This window comes from Salminus brasiliensis, chromosome 10 (genome assembly GCF_030463535.1).
Source record: "Salminus brasiliensis chromosome 10, fSalBra1.hap2, whole genome shotgun sequence".
Classification (NCBI taxonomy): domain Eukaryota; kingdom Metazoa; phylum Chordata; class Actinopteri; order Characiformes; family Bryconidae; genus Salminus; species Salminus brasiliensis.
The window spans coordinates 21,067,501-21,086,570 of record NC_132887.1 but is presented as its reverse complement, the minus strand read 5'-3'; the positions used below and the strand labels follow the sequence as shown (position 1 = coordinate 21,086,570).

At 41.1% G+C, this 19,070-nt stretch overlaps 2 protein-coding genes across 2 annotated transcripts in view; one reads left to right on the top strand and one right to left on the bottom strand.

Moving 5' to 3' along the window:
• sh3yl1 (SH3 and SYLF domain containing 1) overlaps window positions 1–1,908 on the top strand; it is a 37,121-nt gene extending 35,213 nt beyond the window's left edge. Inside the window, exon 10 of the mRNA XM_072689669.1 lies at window positions 891–1,908. Within this exon, the coding sequence (XP_072545770.1) occupies window positions 891–1,081 (191 nt within the window). The 3' untranslated portion in view covers window positions 1,082–1,908. The remainder of the gene's footprint in view (window positions 1–890) is intronic.
• Window positions 1,909–3,992: 2,084 nt separating this feature from the next.
• On the bottom strand, window positions 3,993–19,070 carry LOC140564315 (solute carrier family 22 member 13). Its single transcript, XM_072689668.1, has 10 exons — window positions 18,840–19,070; window positions 18,572–18,672; window positions 18,310–18,464; window positions 15,477–15,645; window positions 15,289–15,391; window positions 15,018–15,148; window positions 9,297–9,514; window positions 8,542–8,650; window positions 7,365–7,598; window positions 3,993–4,606 (listed from the first exon to the last, which is right to left on the bottom strand). The coding sequence occupies exons 1-10, from the start codon at window positions 19,047–19,049 to the stop codon at window positions 4,504–4,506; spliced, it is 1,533 nt and encodes a 510-aa protein (XP_072545769.1). The 5' UTR covers window positions 19,050–19,070; the 3' UTR covers window positions 3,993–4,503.

The window sequence follows — 19,070 nt, the reverse complement described above, 5'->3', positions numbered from 1 at the left end:
ATACTACACTGCCCCCTAGTGTTAAGCTTGGTAAGCTTCTTCTTTTTTTTTTTTTGTTGTTGTGCAAGTGTAAAGACCAGAGGTGAGAAACTGCGAAACACCAAAACTGTGTAGGAATCCAGCCCTCCAGGATCAAGAAGTCCCCCTGTTCAGGAGACAGTCAAAGAGAGCTTCTTTAAATATGCTAAAGTTCGATAATAAGAGCTTATACAAGATAATTTAGCTTATCTTATTCATTTATATCATCAGAATTAGTCTGCTTTTAGCATTTAACACTTTGAGCTGCATTGTAAATCTATAACAGGTGATATAACTGAAGTGTAGTGTTATAATCTGAAGGTCAGCTGCCATCTTTTTTAAAAGTAAATGATTGGTCCCTGTCAAAGTTATAATGAAGGTTAAAGAGACAGTGACCTTCTGGCCTTAAGCCTGGTTCCATACCCTGGAAGCAAGGCACCTCTGACCACCTCTCCGGATAGGTGTTCTCACCCCTGAATTCACTAGTATGTGAGGGTGTGGGTTCAGCACTACAGAAGGGTTAAAATCCATTGTACTGCTGTGCAATGGCTGTATAGTGGGTTTGTGATTTATACAAGCAGAGAGTAAATATGTAAAACTAGAAGAAATCTGAAATTCTGTTGACCTTAAGTCTTAGTGTCCAGTGATCTATTTTTCACAGTAGACGTTGACCTACTGTTGTAATCAGGACTGTAAGTGAGAACTACTGCATTAGAGTTCAGGGACCAAAATATCCACTGGCTGCTGTCGAGTGTAAATGAGATGCTTTGCTGAACATGTGTGTACCGCTTTGGCATTAATCCAAAGCACTTTAACCTAGTTATGTTCCATCTCATCCCCGTCTTCCCCTCTCCTGTTTACCTCCACTGCAGGCCAAGCGTCCGGCGGGTCTCTGGTGGTCACAGCCATGCACCCTTTTGCTGGCCAGCAGCCAGGAGACCTAAGCTTTGCGGTGGGAGACCGAATCACAGTCCTCACCAAGACGGACTCGCAGTACGACTGGTGGGAAGGAGAGCTGAGGGGCCAGGTGGGCATTTTCCCTGCCAACTTTGTGTCCTACTGAGAACACTAATGCGAATGCCCTTGCGTATGGCTTGGGGATTTAAGGTCCAGGCTCCATAGTGAAGTTTTTTTGGTTTGGTTTGTTTTTATTAATTATTATTATTATTATTATTATTATTATTATTAACAACCTAAGCGGGTGCTTGGCTACGCTCAGATGTCAACTTTCAGTGAAGAAGGTTTTCAGTGTTAACCTGCTGTCAGAAGGGTATTATTCTCTTTTTAAGGTTTGAGATCTATTGTCGTATGATATAACTATTTTAAACAGGTCATAAAAATAAACCTTTGGTTTGGTTTAGAGGTTGCTTGTAGATCATGTGGTACATTTAGTGCTTCTGATCAGTTTTTGTGTTTTTTGGTCTTAAAGTATATTTTATATAGTTATAGTTTGTTTTCTGCTGATTAACAGATTAATATAGATTTTGTAAATCTAGAAGTAGTCAAATAAGAAAACATAATATTATACATACACTCATTGACATGGCGTTCATTTATACACATACCCTTTAATACAAAAAAATAATGTGTGTGTGTGTGTGTGTGTGTGTGTGTGTGTAGATAGATATAATGACTGGATTTGAATTTTGTTGCTGTGGGTGCCAGTTTCTTGAGGATACATTAACAGATCATATGATCAGTATTGTCAAGTAATGGAAGGAAAAAATAAGAAATATAGTGCTTATATATTTATCGCAAAGGTTTCAGTGTGCCATATTTTTCCTGATTTGCTGTGCCCTGTAATGCTAGCAGATCAGAACATAAGAAATTATACAGTGGATATTACTGGGTGATTTAATATGGGAATAATGTACTCATCATTCTTTTTACTGCTGATGTTAATAGTGATTCTAATAAATACCTTAAAATAATACTTGGTTGATTTGTGATGCTTTGAAACCACACATTGGATGTTTCTAACTGTTGAAACTGCCAGTGTATTTTCCCACAAGAGGGCAGACAATGCTTTGTCTTAACTCCACTAGTAGCAAGTAGGACAATGGCTGTCGTTCATTCTATATGTTTGAAAGTTTCCCTTCCGGTCCTCTGATACCTGTCCTGCTTTCTGTTCTACCCTCTGAGCTATGCACTTTTGGAGATGGGGCTTTGAGTGTGGAACAAAAAATTAAAGTCATATATGGAAAATGTTATTTTAAAAAGGCCAAATGAACACTCCAGCTTTCACAAATTAGAATTTTCAGCCAGTTATGTGAGGGTCCAGGCTTTAAAGAGTTAAAATGACCTCACACCGCAAAGACCAGACACAGTGTATGTATAAATACAAACAGCCAATAATCATTCCTAGTTTCATCATTTAACTTGTACTTATTTCTTTATGGGAAAGAGGTTTCAGCGTTCTCCATTCATAAATCCTTTGTGAAAACATGAGCAAATCTGTGAGTAAATTACAAGTATAATGGACCTTCCCGAAAACTTTCCACCAGCAGTTTGTTTAGGACGAGCGTATGCTAATGAGTAACAATGGTTCGCAAATAGGTTACGCATGCACATCTCATCAATTATCATACCATTACCACAAACCACTGCAATAAGTTACAAATGACCATCATATAAGGAAGCATTTGGACCGATAAGCTTCAACATCTCTATAAAAAAGCCAAAGAAAACTACTCCCACTACTCGCACACCGCTGCCTGAATGCTAAAGATGTTTGATGCAACCTCCTTAATTTTTTTTTTTTGCCTTTTGATCATCTGTTTTCTCTGATAGAAGGACTGTACAAATGCCTGTAGAGTAGGCATTTGAATAAGGTGTGGAGTGCGCTCATGTAATAAATCTTGAACCACCAATGAATGGTGAATGAATCCTCATTAATTAACTAACTGACCACATGTTCACATTCACCATTTGTATCAAACATGTGTGGACACACAGCAATGAGAGTAAGGGCCTTGCTCAAGGGCCGAACCTGGGTATCGAACCCTGTCATCAATAGCCCAGAGCTGGAACTGCTGAGCCACCTCTGCACCAAATCAGGTCCACCTACCTATAGATGTACTAGGTAGATGTAATGCTACTAACTGTAGCTCATCTGTTGCTGCATAATTAATTACCCTTACTCTATTCCATCAATGGAAAGGGACCACCATAATATCACTGATGGTATTATTTGAATAGTGGACCATTGGTTGCACAGGTCAGTGTGTGTGTGTGTGTGTGTGTGTGTGTGAGTGTGAGAAATACAATAGCAATAAAGTGCAACACGTTTGGGAGCACCTGCACATGAGCTTAAGGTCACTATGTCCAATGCCATTCAGCCCCATCTAGTACCTCCTAAAATGAGCTGGAGTGGTGTTTATATGACCTCAGTAACCAACTGCTAATATTTTTGTGGCTGAATCCAATCAAATCTTGAATGCAATGTTCCAACATTTAACATGCCAGTTTACTGGACACGCAGTAAGTAATAAACAGTATTTTTTGTTCAATAGGAAATCTCCATTCAGAATGAATGAAGATTTCTTGACAAGGAAGAAGCAGATAAGATGATGCTTGGATGGAATGCTATGTATTTCAGGATTAGTCTTAATCCCTAGGAGTCTAGGAAACTGGACCCCAGTGTAATGCCTTCCTGGACGAGTAGAGGCTGCAGGAAAGTGGGGACAAAGACTGGATCAATGTTCTTTAAAGGTTGCTTTTGGGATACTGGGTCCTTTCTAAGTTCCAGTGGGTATGCTGTACTCCAGGATCCTGTGATCTAGACCAACAGTATGGAATCATGTTCATTAGCACATCATAATCAACACATGGCAGTCAAGATGGTTACAAAAAGGAGCTTTATTCTTTATGAAAATGAATAGATATAAGCATAAAATTCATATTGAACAAATAGGTGCTCAAATTAAAAGGCTGAAAAAAGCTTAGAAAAAACAACTGACCCAAGTGTGTGTGTGTGTGTGTGTGTGTGTTTGTGTAAGACATTCTGTAAAGAGGTTCTACTGGCATTTGTGTTACCATCTTGAAGAAAAAGGCTTTTGTAACCATTCCTGCATCAGCCTCCGGCATGCAGCACATGGATCTGGGTTCACAGACAGTTCTCACTAAGGGAGAGGTTCTTCCAGGACATCCTGTGTCTCCAGGACACATTCATATGGTCAGTAAGCACTGAAGTCCGTAACATTGTCTACAGCATCATGTGAAAAGCATTTGCCCTGTTGAACAGCAGAGGCAAAACAAAAATCTACGGACATCTATGAAATTCTGCCCTGCGGTCCAAAGTACGGTTGCTGCTTGCATTTCGACTGGTTGGCACTTTTCAGGGACTTTCAAATTTTATATACATAAACACTTAAGATTATAATGATTATGAAGGCAGCCGAGGCAGCAGAGTTTCTAAGCCAGACCACTTCACATCTTTGCTGAAAGGGACAATGGAGTAGACCTGTTTTGCAGAAGATTCAACGTTCATGGTGAAGTGCTGGAGGAAGGGTTGGATTCCAGTTGGCTCTCCAAGTCCTTTACCTTAGTAAAAGCGGCTTCCTGTTTTGGCTTGCGCTTTGATGACCACCTGTCAAAAGGAGCAAAAACCACATTAATGGTTCAGTCAGTAACAATGACTGTAGCTTATAAAGCGTCATTAGAAAATGGGTGTAGAACTATACCACAGTGTGGTGCCTAATAGGAAACTATTGCTGTTGTCTTTGCACTGAGTGACCTTAAGGATAAATCTGTGTTTATTTAGAGAGAGAATTGGCCAAATTCATAAACCTCAACACTTGGAGCAGCACATTTACTCGTTCAAAGAATGAGAATTATCAGCATTTTTAACTTTTAGATGATATATAAGACTACCATGTTTTCCTCCTTTGCAGAATGCAGTTAAGTGATTCACAACACAGTCCCAATAAGTCTGACGGCTTATTGTTCCATCTTCAAGTCTTTAAAAGACAGCTTGATCTGTCTGCCCTGAGCATCATGGCAAATATCACAGCAGCAGTATGGACAAACTTGACTTGCTTGAGAAGGATTTCCATGTCCTAGAATGGAAAACTGTGTCTTGGTAGAGTTGAATAATGAGAGTTTGATACATGGACGTGCTGTGGACATACTGTGGACCTCAGTGAGCTGTAAAATGTGCCAATTTCAAAGCTTTAAAACTGTTACACAACAGTCTTGACTCTTTATTTACACTTTCAAGTTTACATACACCCAGCCGGCTGGTGAAGGCCTTTTGAGGCTAAGTGCAATGGCTACTTCGAGGCTAAAAAGACTAAAAGTTAATGTTAGCCGACCTGGTAAAGCTGTAGCTGGAAGCTACAGCTGACCGTGGAAATCCATGCACTGAGGGAAGCCAATAAAGGTAGCTGGATGCAACAGCCGGAGGGGGGAGCTAAAATGTAACCTTACCAGACTTTACTATGATCTCTTTAGCTACCTAACCACGCACCATGCAGACTGGACACTGAGAAGACCCAGAGAGGACAGCAAAACCTGTGAATTATTACAAAAAGCTACACTAAGCTATGCTAGAAGCTGTTAGCTGTCCTGGTGTCGTGAACCAGCTAATAAAAGCAGGGGGGTTCATTCTGAGGCAAAATAACAGGGTTGTAAACAGACTCATAATACTGCGTCTGAGCATTTTTGTCCCAACCAAAGCCAGATATTTAACAATAAATAAGGAACAATAAATACTTCTAAATACTAACTTGAATACTAAAAAAGCATTCTTTGGCATGCTAATACATACTTTAATATGGAGTATTTTACAAAATGAATGTCACTTTTTTTCAATCTGCTTTAAAGATTACCACAAAGATTACTACATTCATCTTGTAGGCTAAGATCACTGTAGTTCAGAAGACTGTGGCTTATTTAAAAGAACCAGACAGCAGAATTTTAGATGTTATAGAGGTTAGATTTTAGTGTCTTCAACACCATTATTCCATTTTTTTAAACAGAACGTGACTGGTTAGGAATAGATTGTTATATGCAGAGGATTCAATATTGTGCAGGCCTGAACGGTCCATACAGATGAAAGCTCAGTGACCTTTTTAATAGAGAGTTCCAAGTACTATTAAAACAAGTGACTAAAAATATATGGAAGCTAAAAAGGATCTGGAAGCACACATTGCTCAATATAGAGCAGCTCATCTAACAGTCTGCTGCACAAAAAGAAAAGCTTGCTAGACTGCAAACCAAATGAGCCAGACTCCACAAGAGCTGATTTCTAGAACCTTTTCTCACGATGCAATAAATTTAGACTGACAGAATTCAGTTATAATAATAATTTCATAATCATTACATATAAATATTCAAAAGACAACTGCATTCTGGATCATGTAAAAAGTATCAGTACAATAGGGTCTACATTGTACTTTTTTATATTTGATTTATATATATATATATATATATATATATATATATATATATATATATAAAGGGAAGAAAGTAAGTGTACTAACTCTAACTTCTTTGGAATTAGCTGGATTTACATTTACATTTATGGCATTTAGCTGATGCTCTTATCCAGAGTGACATACAAGGTTTTGTCATATTACGGAGGTGGGACAGTGTAGTGTTAGAAATCTTGCCCAAGGACTCTTATTGGTGTAGCGCAGCATAGTCACCCAGACCAAGAATCAAACCCTGGTCTTCGACATGGTGTGGTTGCTCAGTGGTATTACCTGTTGCATCACACCATTGATTTCTGCATTGATGACTAATAAAAATGTGCTCTGATCATTACGAAAGTCACAGTTATTGACAAACGCAGCCTAACTACACTGAAAACACACAAATAGTTGTACATAGAGATGTACAACTGGAGAAGGCTAGAAATTGTCCAGTTTCATGTTTCATAACATGTCCTTTGCTGTCTTGTAAAATGTTGTTTGCCTTAAAGTAGATGAGATTTAAAAGTGTGGATCTTACAGGTGCTTTGCCCATTACATAAAGGCACACACATCCTGGCTACTGACAAATCTGTTCCTCTTAGAAACTATCCACTTGTCAGGCTTTGTGTGCCTGGTAAGCTGTAAAACCCCCACTTCCAATCTCATCTGCTTACTTGAAACACCTTTTACCAGTTACCTCTTGAAGCCATCAACACAGAGTATCACTTACTTTTTCTAGCCTGCACTGTGGATGTTTACTCAATGTGCTCAGGCATGAACAGTCCAACTGTTTGTGCGTTACTAGTTTAGTCAGATTGTGTGTGTCTATAATTGTCACTACATTTAATGAACAGACTACGTTTTATTATTCATCAACACAGAAATCAAGAGCTGTAGACATGACATCAAGTGTTAAATACAAGAGTGTCTCACTGAGGACAGCAGGACCCGAGTTCCAGCCTGGGTTGTTTCTCGCAGTCCTGGACGGTGTCTGGTAAAGGGATGCCGCTGGTCTCTGGGAGCAGTAAGCATAGTCCGGCACCCAGGATGGGCCCACTGCTGTAACAGATCATGGCTCCAAGAGAGACCCCACCTTTGGGGGCCACCACTGCATTGACAATGCAGCCCACCCGGTAACATAGGCTGACTAGACCAACACACTTCTGCCTGTAAGAGATTTGTAGTAACTGTAGTGTTTAATAACAGATGCTGCTTCACACTGAGATAAAATTTAATGAGGATTGTAGCATACTGTAGATTGTATCCACAAGTTTCTGAAACAGATGTGACTGCAATATAAATCTTTTGCAACATTCATAACCATGGTAATATATTCATAAACATAGTATATATATAAGTGTTTATAATTACAGTTAAAGCTTCATAGGGCTACGTATTGGCAAGAACTGATATGATATGATATGTATCATGATACAGGGGTTACAAATTAATATATAGTGATATATTGTGAGACTGTAAGTAAGACGATATACTAGACTGAACATACCATCCTATGCATACAATCTGAGTATAAGACCAGTGGGATCTGAAGACCGAGTACAGCACAACATAAAATGAACTACTGTCTGCCATCTGTTTTTACATGTAAACTATTAATGTCAAATCTGTGTGTTTTGCAGAATCTATTCAAATTCAGTCAAATAAAAAAGTGAAATATCTTAGTACTTTGATATATTATTAATATTTTCTTCCACCCCTAATTTTTAGCCAGCTCTGGAAGCTGCCAGGCATACAGCAACTACTAGGAATCACTGTCATTGTAAATGTCAAGCCCATGTCATCTACTATGCCTTTTTGTGGTCTCATTCTTATTGATTTAACACAGTAATGACACAAATCCTGCAGGATGCATAGAGAACTCAAACAGTGCCAGGATTTCAGCCTCAGTGCTGTTGTGCACAGCCTCATTAAAAAACATTGTTTTTTTGAGGTGTGACTTTGCAGCCCCCACAGAACCACAGAAAGACCACAGAAATTGACGGTGTAGCGGATGAATCTGTTTTAGGAACAGCATAGCATGAATTGTAGTCACATTATAGCGTGAGAGTACCTTTAATGACAGTCTTCTTTTGGAAAATTTAGGACTTACCTTATGACAGTAGGGAAGAGCTCAATGCCATAGAGAAGAGAAACACAAGTGGTTGCCTGCACACACAGCTTCCCTATCAGAGCCAGTGCCATCACCAGAGCAGGTATGTCTAAGGACATAGAAATGAGGCATGTGCAGTTTTTCTAGACTGAAAGCATACCTACTAAATACGTTTTTGCTGAACCTCTTGTAACATGGATAATTTATTTAGTTTACTGATGTATGGATGCTATCATTTAAACATGGCTAAATTCCTATGACTTATTATGTTTTTATATTTGCTGACCTGCAAAAATCTTAAATCTCATTTTTTTTGTTTTTCACTGTTCACTTTGCAGTGTCAGAATTTCAAGATTAATGGGTGACAGAAATGCTCCAAAATGAAAAATCTAATATTTGTACATTGACCTCCATTGAAAGTTAAGAAGGTTTTGTCCTCCTCCTGTAAAATTTTGGGGATACAAGGTTTTTGTGTGTGATGTCTGTTGACCTCTTGATTGTCCACAAGATGTGGACTCTCATCAGTACTCTCCTTAACTTCACTCTACCTTGATAACTCCTGTCATGCTCTCACATTGACCATCACAATAACCATTGGTATTCTCTGATTACTTTGCTTTCTTGCTCTCCAGCATCAATCAGAAAAGGGTGGTTTCCCCTTTGGTTCTTGGTTCTTAAGGTTCCTACCTCTTGTTCCATGTCTAGTCTATGACATTAAATGGAACATTTTTATATCTGCAGACTGTCTTCCTTACCACAGAATCTGGAGACAAGGAGAGAGAGCAAGCAGCCAGTGCCGCTAAGCAGCAGACTCGCCATGCTGAAAGGTCTACGTCCCCATCGTGCCAGCAGAAGGGGTAGGAGGAGGGACGGAGACTCTGACAACCCTGAGAAGAACTGAGCCAAGTAGATATCCACCCCAAAACTCCCAATGCTGAAGCAGATCCCATAGTAGGTGAGGGCAGATGCTAACCTGAGAACAAGATGAAAATTCATACACTGGCCAGTAAACGTTTGGGGACATATGTTTTATATGTTGGCTTAGTATAACATAAAAATTATGCCACATCTCTAGTTTTATAACGCCATTATCTCCCTGCCTATAACAGCGCCAATTTTGTCAGGTAAGGATTACATCAGAGTCCATTGTAGCCCACTCTTCTTGAACATGGTGCACAGAGGTGCACATGATCTCTAACCTATTTCAGGATTTCGTCTGCTGTTCCACATTGAGAACTGTCTGTCTGAGGTCTGTTGTTTTTGCTGGTTGGTAAAAATGTCACAGCGTTTTGTCATGACTGTTAAAGCAGCTACACACAGATTTGGTCCTAAAGACATTTTGTGCTGTTTAGACCACATTTAGCTGTTTTTTTACACATGCTTTTAGCAATGGTTTAGGAAATTCCATAAAATTACTGTTTTGGAGTGACCTGCTCAAAGTCCTGACTTGAACCCCTTTGAGATCCTGTGGTAGGACATGCTCAAAAGCCATCCAATGTGGCTAAATGAAAGACATTCTGCGAAGGAAAAAAGGCTGTAATTCCTCCACAGCAATAAAAAGATTGATCTTCAGTTCTAGGAAGCTTTGCTTTTGTGTTGCTAAAGATGGCACAACCAGTTATTAGGTATGTGTGAAATGATAAATTTTGTGAGTTTAATTAGTCACCAACACAACTGGAAGTGTTTCATATTCTACGCCTCCTAAAGTAGAGTCTAAAAAGCACAAAATAAGTATTTAATCAGTCAGTCTGCATCATGAACTCTACTATCTATTAACAGTACGTTAGGTGCAAAAAATTAAATCTCTTATGTCATTAAAAGTTCCATGCAAGAATTTGTTTATTATTTATATTATTATATTCACATTTCATCAACTTTTGGTTTTTAAAAGGATTAAACTAACATCTGCCCATCTTCCGCAAATCGTGTACTGGACATTTTAGGTGCTGTATGTTACACTCATCACTACTCACTTATTAGACTAATAATTTACGTAACAGGGTCTTAACAAAGTGTTAATTGTGCATTATTACAACTACAATTTACAATTAATTCTTTCACAATTCTTTCGCAGATCTCCATGTATGTATCCTACAGCACCTCTTCAACAAGAGCCTTAAACAGGAGAAGGTGCCAGTGCTGTGGAAAACATCATGCCTGGTTCCTGTTCCAAAGAAGTCTACCACCTCCTCCTTAAACGACTATAGACCTGTGGCCCTCACATCACACGCACACGCCCAGAGAATCCACAACCACTTTAAGGACACGGGTGACACACGGCGCATGTGGCAGGGCATCCAGGAAATCACAAACTACAGGACAATGCCACCGTCCTGTGACAGTGATGCCTTCCTCCCCGATGCCCTGAACGACTTTTATGCACGGTTTGAGGCACAGAACAACGCGTTGGTGAGAAAGACCACACCCAAGCCGGACGAGCATGTGTTGTGCCTGACTGCAGTGGGCGTGAGGAAAACTGCGCAGAGTCAACCCACGGAAAGCTGCAGGACCAGACAACATCCCCGGCAGAGTGCTCAGAGAGTGTGCAGACCAGTTGACAGATGTTCTCACGGACATCTTCAACGTCTCCCTGCGCAGCTCCACTGTCCCAACTTGCCTCAAGACCACCACCATCGTCCCCGTGCCAAAGAAGTCCACGGTGTCCTGCCTCAATGACTACCGTCCCGTAGCTCTCACGCCCATCATCATGAAGTGCTTCGAGAGGTTAGTCATGAGGAACATCAAGAACCAACTGCCCTCTTCATTGGACCCCCTGCAATTTGCATCCAACCGCTCCACGGACGATGCCATCACCACCACCCTTCATCTCTCCCTTACCCACCTGGAGAAGAAGGACACCTACGTCAGAATGCTGTTCATAGACTTCAGTTCAGCATTCAACACCATTATCCCACAGAACCTCACCAGGAAGTTAAGCCTGCTGGGCTTCAACACCCCCCTCTGCAACTGGATCCTGGACTTCCTGACAGGAAGGCCCCAGTTAGTCCGGTTCGGGGACAGCAGCTCCAGCACCATCACCATGAACACTGGGGCACCCCAGGGCAGTGTACTGAGTCCTCTCTTGTGGTATTCGCCGATGATACAACTGTGCTGGGTCTCATCAGCAAAGGCGACGAGTCAGCATACAGAGAGGAGGTGCAGCAGCTGACAGACTGGTGTACAGTCAACAACCTTCACTGGAATGTAGAGAAGACCAAGGAAATGGTTGTTGACTTCAGGAAATCAAGACCGGACCACTCTCCGCTTAACATCAACGGCTCCTCTGTGGAGATCGTTAAGAGCACCATGTTCCTTGGTGTCCACCTAGCGGAGAACCTCACCTGGTCCCTGAACACCAGCTCTACAGCCAAGAAAGCCCAACAGCGTCTCTACTTCCTCCGGAAGCTGAGAAAGGCCCGTCTCCCTCCACCCATCCTCACCCTCTTCTATAGGGGAACCATAGAGAGCATCCTAAGCAGCTGCATCACTGCCTGGTTTGGGACCTGCACAGCCTCTGACCGCAAGTCCCTCCAACGCATTGTGAGGACAGCTGAGAAGATCATCGGAGTCTCTCTCCCCTCCGTCATGGACATTTACACCACCCGCTGCATCCGCAAAGCAACCAGCATTGTGGATGACTCCACCCACCCTTCACACAGACTGTTCTCCCTCCTGCCATCAGGAAGAAGGTACCGCAGCATCCGGTCCAACACGACCAGACTCTGCAACAGCTTCTTCCCCCAAGCCATCAGACTCCTCAACACAACTCAACTTCCGAACTGATATCTTTCTGGTACATGTACACTCTCCCTCTCTCTCTCTCTTTCCAACCATTTTACCCCAGATAACATGGGAAGCATTTTTTGCACAAGCATTTGCACTAATAACTTTACTACCTCACTGGACTCTATTTATTGCACATTGCACAATTTGCACACTACCGTAATTATTTATTATTCTCTGGTCTGTACTGTGTTGTGTTGTCTGTCCGCACTTGTTTGTTTGTGTTGCACTTGTGTCTTGTATGCACTGTCTATGTTGCACCATGGTCCTGGAGGAACGTTGTTTCGTTTCACTGTGTACTCTGTATGTAGTTGAAATGACAATAAAACCCACTTGACTTGACTTGACTTGTCATCTATTTACTGCAGAAGGTACACGCCCATCTGGACCAGAACAACTCCTTAGTGAGAATCATTTTCTTAGATTTCTCAAGTGCATTTAACACCATCCAACCTCTGATGCTGGGGGGAAAGATGGACAGAATGCAGGTGGACAGGTCCACTGTTGCCTGGGTCATGGACTACCTGTCTGACAGACCCCAGTATGTGCAGCTGGGATCCAACCGGTCTGAGTGCTTAGTCAGCAGCACTGGAGCACCACAGGGAACTGTTCTCTCTCCCCTCTCTTTACCCTGTACACCACTGACTTCCAGTACAGGTCAGAACTCTGCCACCTTCAGAAATTCTCTGATGACTCTGTGGTAGTCGGATGCATCAGGGATGATGAGGATGGAGGATACAGGGACCTGGTTAACAGCTTTGTTGTGTGGAGTGAGAGGAATCCCCTGATTCTCAATGTGGCCAAGACCAAGGAAATGGTGGTGGACTTCAGGAGGAAGAGGACCACGACCGGTCCCATTACCATCACGGGTCAGGATGTGGAGCGGGTAGACACCTATAAATACCTGGGTGTCCTCCTGGACAGCAAACTGGACTGGAAGGCCAACACAGAGGCTGTGTACAGGAAGAGGATGAGCAGACTCTACTTTCTCAGGAAGTTCAGGTCCTTTAACATGTGCAGCAATATGCTGGAGACCTTCTACCAGTCTGTTGTTGCTAGTGCTGTCTTCTTTGCTGCAATCTGCTGGGGAGGCAGCATCAGGAGTGGAGATGCCAGTAAGCTCAACAAACTGTTTAGGAAAGCTGGATCAGTCCTGGGCTGCTCTCTGGAAGGCTTTGAGGTGGTTGTGGAAAGGAGGACTCTGAGCAAACTCACTGCCATTCTGGAGAACACTTCCCACCCCCTCCATGATCTACTGGTCAAGCAGTGGAGCACTTTCAGTAACAGGCTCCTTCAGCTCCGCTGCAGCAAGGAACGGTACAGGAGATCGTTTCTCCCAACAGCGATCTCACTGTACAACGCCTCGTCACTGTGCCGGGAAATTATTGTCCACTGAGTGTACTAACAGAAAAGTCCCGCTGTTTCTCAATTGGACACTATTCTGTTCATCACTATGTTCTGCCACACAGCTCTGTCATCTGCACTGCCACTTTAAAACTCTATTGTTTATCACTTATACTGTACTATATTAATGTAGTTACTGCACTGTTACATTACACATAAATCATTCTGTATATTACATTATATTAATGTAATTACTGCACTGTAATCACTTTTTGTAGTACTTCTTATTATATAATTGGGTTATATTATGTATATTATAGCTGTATTTATTAATATAGCTGTATTTATAGTCAGGTTTACTGTTTCCTATTTGCCACTTCTTACTATTATTTTAAGTGCCTTTATTATGCTGCTCTCTTGTTTGATTTTGCTGCTGTAAAAACTGACTTTCCCCATGGGACAAATAAAGTGATCTATCTATCTATCTGTCTGTCTGTCTGTCTGTATGTATGTATGTATGTACTAGTACAGATCATAATGGATAAGGCTTAAAAGCCTGTTATGCAAACCACTGAGCATGAATGATCTATGTTTTTAGGGAGTCATTGCCAGCACTTTGGTTCACTTTGGCTTACTGTGAGTTTATTGAAGCTTTAGAGTCAACATGAGCTTAATGAATCAGTAATACAACAAGAAGTGTCCCATATTCTTAAGTGAGGTTATTTATAGGCATCACTAAAACTCATTAAACCCTAATTTTAATGCCTTAATAAACATCTAATTATAAAACCAGAGGCCGACAATATCTTAATGGTAATTAACTATGTATGGAGAGCTTGCTGTTTCATTTTTTTTTGGGTGGGTTTCGAAGGCATCATTTAACTTAAATAAGCAAAAAAAACCCTCTTTACTACTTTACTAATCAACTCTCCTTTACAGAAATGAAGAGTTAATTAGTAAAATCAGATGATGCAGATGATTGCGTTGCAACACATACAGCACCCGTGTCCACTGTCCAGTGGATTCAGTTGAATAAAGCCACAAAGTAAACAGTTATGTCACTCTAAGTTGTCCACTGAGAAACCTGAGCTTTGCGACAACACCACATGAAAGACATTCTTAAGGGCTAAAGGTCATTTCCCCCCGGAAACTGAAAAATTCCTCTGAAAACCTGAAAAATGACTAAACTTATTTAATAGTGTTTTGTTGTCTCTGAAGGAATATCATACCATAAAATATTGAATCAGTTATTTTAGAAAATTGTTTATGAAACCCCATGAAATAAAAGCAGCTGGGGACGGTTTTGTTTTTTAATAAGCGCAACACAAAAACTGAACAAACTTACCTACCCAATGAAACTCATGACGAACAGGCGCAGGAGTATAGTGGGTGATTTAAAATGGGTGAAATCAGAAACTTTTCTACGATCTGTCTCCTCTTTGTTTGCCTTCTGACTCTCATTCCCTGCTGTCTCCAAAAGCTGTCAATGAAACACAATGAAGTTTTGCAGTCATCAATAAAAAAATACATAAATCTTACGTTAGAAGAAGTGTGTTTATAAGTAAAAGCACACATATCTACATTATTTCTTACTCACTGTGAGCTTCATAGTCATCTTACCAAATCAAGATAATGCCTGTCCTCAGGACTCCTGTTGCGATAGTCCTCTAAAACATGCATCCTCTTATTCAGAAGGAGCCACCTTGGAGATTCTGGAATTGAGCTGAACGTAAAGGAAATCAGAATTGAATGAATCTGCACATTTAGAAAAAGCTCCACGTAATAACAACTATAGCACAGATACTAACAAGTACAGAGGCAGACAGAGGATCTGTGGAATGGCCAGGGCCAGGTGGAACTGCATCCAGCCTGTGGTGAGGTAAGCCACAGCAGCCAGCGCCATCATGCCCAAGCTAAAGATGAAGGAGAGTAAAGTGGTCGGCCAGATGCGATACTTCGGTAAACTCCATTCCACCCCTGCAAAAGCAGATCAGCACATCAGTTACTGCCTCCTTAGAATGATATTCCAACACACTGAGGTTTTGTGGCTAGTTTATACTCCATATATTTTTAAGCAAAGAAATCTACATTCTCCACAGTTGCATTTAAGGCCATTCATACATTTAGTTCTTGATTTCTTTATCTATAATTCTGTTCTGGTAGAATCAGCACCTGGGCTGCTTTATACAGCCCACACTTTTGTTCAAAAGTACCTTTATGAAAAACAAATGAACCATCACTACAGGCATTTCTACAGTAAAGTAAATTCTATTTAATAAATGTATTATAAATTACTATAAAAAGGTTTTACAGGAAAATTACAGGATGTGAAATCAAAGTTCTTAAGACTATAGTTTCAATAATTTCATATTAAAACTATTTTTTGGTAAAAGTAGCACAAAATGGATTTTGCCACTGCCTCAACAAAACCATTTATATAACTTCATATAAAACCTTTTCAAGTAGTCATTGTATGTCATTTATCCATTTGGAATGAACTGGAATTCTGCACTGAGTACTAATAAAATGTGGTCTGATCATTATTTAAGTCACAATCTTTCTAAAGCAATAATGCTCAAGCAGTTGGACTGTTCATATCTTTTATTGAGCATTCTGAGTAAACATTCACAGTTCAGGCTAGAAAAAGTAAGTGAATTGCTGTGTTAGAGCTAGCTGTTAAAAGATGTTTAAGTATATGAGATTGGAAGTGTGTGATTTTACAGGTGCTTTGGCCATTACATAAATGTGCACAAAACCTGGGTACTGACAAATCTGTTCCTCTTAAGAAAGATGGGTAAACCACACCAAGACTCTGTGGTGAGATAAAATGTTCACAACAGATACGATTCCACAATAGATAAGATCAAGGTAAATGATGCATCTTCCAATTATACAAAAGTGGAAACCCTCAAGGCCCTATCTCAAGACCGTTATTATTCACACTATACATGTTGCCACTGGGTAAAGTTATAAGCAAATATGGCATTAACTTCCACTGTTACACAGATGATACACAACTGTACATATCTGCCAAACCTGATGACAACCCTATGTGTAAAAGGCGTGAAATGCTGGATATTGCGTAACTTACTCCGCCTAGACAGTGAGAAAACAGGCTCCTTTCGGGCTCAAAAGCAGAAAAATGACTACATGGCTTTCTTGTTTCTAGGCTAGACTATTGCATTGCACTATTGTCAGGATGCTCCAGGAAACTTCAGCTAGTTCAAAATGCTGCAGTCAGACCCTTGCTAAAACCAGGTGGACGGATGCCAATAGTATCAGGGTACTCCCACGTCTGTGTTACTTTCTGTTCACATCCTCTGTACTCCATCAGTCCAAACACAAATTCCATCCCTTTACCCTTTTCCAAGTATATGACTGCCCGCCTGTCCAGCCTCCCCTGTTACGCGGCACAGACCAGCTGTTCACCCTCCAGCTACTGCTACCTGCCTCGGACTAGTTACCCACCCTCCATTACCGATTCCATTGAAGTTACATGGACTCTATGTTACGGTGTGGTGTGGGGTTTGGACTCAAGTGCAGTTTTATTATGAGTAAATGAAACTACTCCTCTTGTGGTGTGTGCTTGGTGAATTTATACCGTGCCACAAAGGTGGGTCTGGTCAGCGTTGATTACCGCTGGGAATTCTGGGGCTTGGAGTTCTTTGCTCCAACCCCACCAGCTTTCCTACTTTGGGCCCTTGCTGGTGGCAGGCGGTACATGCTGCCTGCTCACACTCTATTAATCTTCAAATAGCTGCTATTATTATTATTACTACTATTACTACTATTAACCATAACTAATATGACCACATCAGTATACCTGAGCGTAGCAACACACTTTTGTGCTTCTACTATCACTTTTTCTCAATTATTCATAAGTAGTTTAGACCAGAGGAGGATGATCCCCCCCGTGATCTTGGTTCCTCCCAAGGTTTCCTCCTCCAGCTCTGAGGGAGCTTTTCACTGCCACTGTGGCTTTTGACTTGCTTACCGGGGTTTTTATGGTTTTTGATGCTTTGTTTCATTACTGGATTTCTGTAAAACTACTTAGCAAAAGGTGCTATACATCGTAAACTGAACAAATCCCAAATAAGACAACACTGGTGAATGTCAGAATCTTCATGAAAACTGCATAAACTGTTCTTTAATACAAATCTCCAAAAAATATCATTCTCAAATACCCTCTTAAGAAAGTGTTGGAGAGTTTCTTCACACTCTTCATGGTTTTCTTACATAGGCCGGTTGTACAGTAGCCTTGCAAGTTGTCACGAATGTCATCTCCACTTTTACTATTGTTACATTAGACATTAGTTTTAGCTATTAAAATTTTATCAAATAGTTTGAGCAACTCTTTAAACTGAATTTTAGAGGCTTTTTTTTTTTTTTTGGTCATGCAGTCTAAGACCAGTATGAGGCCACAGTACCCTTAAGGAAAAATCTAGGAACATTATTATTATTTTATTTATTTATTTTTTTCTTTTAAGAAAAGGTTTTAAAAATCGTGTTGTTTTTTTTTTGTTTGTTTGTTTTCAGGTGTTTTTTTTATTCTATTTAATAAAGAAAACTAGCTAAATTCCTAGAACACTGTCTTCAGTGTTGGTGAATGATAAACAGGAGCGCGCGTGAGTGAACACTAACCCAGACTGTAGGTGCAGATGTGAACAGCGCAGCAGGCGATGCCCGCCACGCAGCGCGCGCACAGGTAGAACAGCGCGTCGGGGAGGAAGGCGGTGAGCAGCGCGACCAAGGCGTGAAGCACTGAGCAGCACACCAGCAGGAACTTCTTCCCGTACCTGCATATTAGAGACGTCATCATAAACACACACACACACACACACACGCATTATCCATTCATCTCACTCATTCTGGATTATAGAAAACTTGGATAATAGTCACACACTTGTCAGACAGAGCGCCTCCGAATATAGAGCCAACCAGCAGCCCGGTCATGTAAGTCGCCTGGCCGTAAGCAAAGGAGCTCTCCACTGTACACACGGAGCCCTACAGGCACACAACTGACTCAGTCACAGCAGAAGACCATCGTATAGGACGGCAACTATGAGGTGAAACATTTTCTGCTTATTATTATTTGACTCCAGAAAGACTTAAAACCACAGGCTCTACTCGAAAGCCGCCGTGCTGCGGCTCTGCACATTCAGACTACTTACGTTAATGTGATTACTGGTATTACTCCGCCACTCCAGGGACCGCTGGGAGATGTAGTCTCCGTCGATTCCCTGGCTGAAGTTGAAGAGCTGGTCGCTCGTGTCCGTATGGCAGGATTTGGTTTCAATAAACACGTCGACGAAAAAGAGGAAAGCCGTGAAAAAGATGGGCAAACTGAGCCTGAGGCACACGTCTCTCTGAAGGGGACCCATGGAGCTGCTGCGTTAGCCGTT

Coding starts and splice junctions, on each gene's coding strand:
- LOC140564315 (XM_072689668.1), bottom strand. CDS start 19,049: ATGGGTCCCCTTCAGAGAGACGTGTGCCTCAGGCTCAGTTTGCCCATC. Junction 15,392..15,476: donor CTCTGTCTGCCTCTGTACTT/GTTAGTATCTGT, acceptor CTTTACGTTCAG/CTCAATTCCAGAATCTCCAA. Junction 8,651..9,296: donor CCTTGTCTCCAGATTCTGTG/GTAAGGAAGACA, acceptor CTATGTCCTTAG/ACATACCTGCTCTGGTGATG.